At 43.6% G+C, this 2,654-nt stretch overlaps 1 protein-coding gene across 1 annotated transcript; it reads left to right on the forward strand.

The window, feature by feature from the left end:
- Positions 1-129: 129 nt before the first annotated feature.
- On the forward strand, positions 130-2,126 carry LOC109863158 (the record flags this gene model as incomplete). The annotated part of the gene is made up of 1 exon (XM_020443363.1): positions 130-2,126. A coding segment is annotated over one exon (1,997 nt), but the record flags the coding sequence as incomplete, so codon positions are not given.
- Positions 2,127-2,654: the final 528 nt, after the last annotated feature.

The raw sequence follows: 2,654 nt of genomic DNA on the forward strand, positions 1-2,654 counted from the left end.
TTATACCCAAGCCTGGTAGAAATGGCCATATAGCAGCCAAAGATTTCAGACCGATCAGTCTCACTTCCTTTGTACTGAAAACACTGGAGAGACTGGTCGATAGATATCTGAAAATTGGCCCTCTGCTAGCACATCCGCTGTCTCCGGCTCTGTACGCCTACAGAGAGAGCAGATCAACAGATACTGCTTTGCACCATCTCGTGGGCGGAGTCGAAGTGCAGTTGGAAGCAAAGGGATATGCCCTGGGCGTCTTTCTGGACATAGAGGGAGCTTTCGATAGCACTTTATATGATGTCATCAGGGAAGCAATGACCGGGCATCACATTCCCGCTGCTCTAGCAGACTGGACACAAAGCATGCTAACAGGAAGAACCCTGACTGCCAATCATGGGGACTCAAGTGTGCATGGTTTCCCCGCAAAAGGATGCCTACAGGGAGGAGTTTTATCTCCCCTGCTTTGGTGTCTGGTCGCGGATGAACTTCTACGAGAATTACAGAAGAAAGGCTTCCTCGTCTTTGGTTACGCTGATGACGTGGCTATTATAGTGCGGGGTAGTTTTCTTTCAACACTTAAGGAGACTATGCAGAAAGCCCTTAAGATCATGCAAGACTGGTGTCAATCAAAAGGACTTAAGGCTAATCCACTAAAGACCAAGGCCATGATTTGCACCAGGAAATACAAACCTGAAGCCATTGAGCCGCTTAGACTCTGGCAAAAAGATATAGAATACGTCCAGTCAGTAAAATATTTGGGAGTCCACCTAGACACCAAACTGAATTGGAAAACACATCTCGATATAAAGAAATCCAAATTCTACGCCTTGTATTGGGCGTGTAGAAGAGCAATGGGAAAATCCTGGGGTATGAAACTAAATACTGCCCTATGGATATACAAAGCGATACTTGTACCGAGGTTAACGTATGCTGCTGTTGTTTGGTGGCCCAGAGTGGAAAAGATGGAGTCAAAGAACCTACTAAAAAGCCTACAAGGTAATTACTTGAGGGCTGCGGTAGGGATTATGAGAACGACACCAACAGAAGCGCTGGAAGTGGCACTCTGCATTCCATCTCTAAGATTGCCCATCATCAGCGCTGCCAAACTCACAGCATATAGACTAAGGTGTCAGGGGGAGTGGAGAGATTTCGGTGTAGGTCATACTAGGCTCGAGTTTCTTCACAAACCTCCCTTTACCTTAAAGCAAGATAGAATATCCAGAATACGCCAAGTGGACAAGGCGTTCTCCATAAACTTGACCACCAGGGCGGACTGGAAAAATAAAAATCTTCAGATCCAGCCGGGCACTCATGCATGGTTTACTGATGGATCTGGAGCAAACGGCTGCTATGGAGCAGGCATCTACTGTCCAGGATTAAATCACAGAGAGTTTTTCTTTTTGGATAAATTGGCCACGGTCTTTCAAGCGGAAGTCCTGGCCATTCTGGAATGTGCAAGACTCCTACTCTCAAGAGAGACAAAAACTAGGAGGATCAATATCTATACGGATAGCAAAGCAGCCATAGGAACTTTTGCCAAGACCACCACTGAATCTTTAGTGGTTTGGGACTGTATGCAAGCTCTAAACAAATTGGGCGAGCAAAACAACATCACGCTTGTCTGGGTACCTGGCCACCAAGGTATCCAAGGAAATGAAGTGGCTGATAGTCTGGCAAAACTGGGAACCTTGGAGGAACCAGTCTGCCAGAAAGTTGGAGTTCCCTTTGCGACAGGGAAAAACCATATCAAGAACTGGCTGAAAAGGGAGCACAGGATTTCTTGGGAGATACTGAAGAGCTGCCGCCAAGCTAAGGCCCTGATGACTCAGCCATTGCCAGGTAAGACCAAAGAACTACTGACAATGAGTAAGTACAGACAAAGACTGTGCATAGGTCTCCTCACAGGGCATTGGGCCTTCAAGGCACATTTATTCAACTTAGGCCTAGTTGAGGAGAGTAGTTGTAGATTTTGTAGTGAGGAGGAGGAGGACAGCGTGCACATATTGTGTCGCTGCCCGTCTCTGGCACTCAAGAAATTCAGATTTTTGGGCTCCATGTTTGTGGAGCCCGAGGACCTGAAAATAATTAAAATCGGCCAACTGTGTAGCCTGGCAGCAAATGCCGGGTTTTAGCAGCTTGGTCGATTAACAACTAGCGGGAGTCGCAGAGGATCTTAGAGATCTAGGTGACAATAGGGTCTCACAAGCCCCCCGCTTTTCGTCATCTATCTATCTATCTAATATCAAGAATTATAACATCTTACAATATGACATTTTCATGAATACATAATTAATAAATTGGATAACATAAATCATTAGATACATTTACTCAATATAACTTTAATCAATAGTGTAAACATCAATAATTGAATTATTACATTTGCAAGTTATGTGCTAATGCCTTCACAAAATTTATTTCTGTGTATGTTTCCCGATTTTTTTCTAAAAAAATGAAAAAGTAATGAAATAAAAGTATTAATGTCAATTTCTATAATAATTCATCTTATATGTTTATTTGTTATCATAAACATTGTCGGCGAAGCTCGATGTCAATGAAAACATTATCGGTGAAATGATTGTCGATGATCTAAACGTGTCGGTAAGTAAATATTGTCGGTGAAATGCGATGTCGATGAAATGGTGTCGGTGAAACGATTATTG

Source organism: Pseudomyrmex gracilis, unplaced genomic scaffold, assembly GCF_002006095.1.
Source record: "Pseudomyrmex gracilis isolate BER0280 unplaced genomic scaffold, ASM200609v1 scaffold_3404, whole genome shotgun sequence".
Classification (NCBI taxonomy): domain Eukaryota; kingdom Metazoa; phylum Arthropoda; class Insecta; order Hymenoptera; family Formicidae; genus Pseudomyrmex; species Pseudomyrmex gracilis.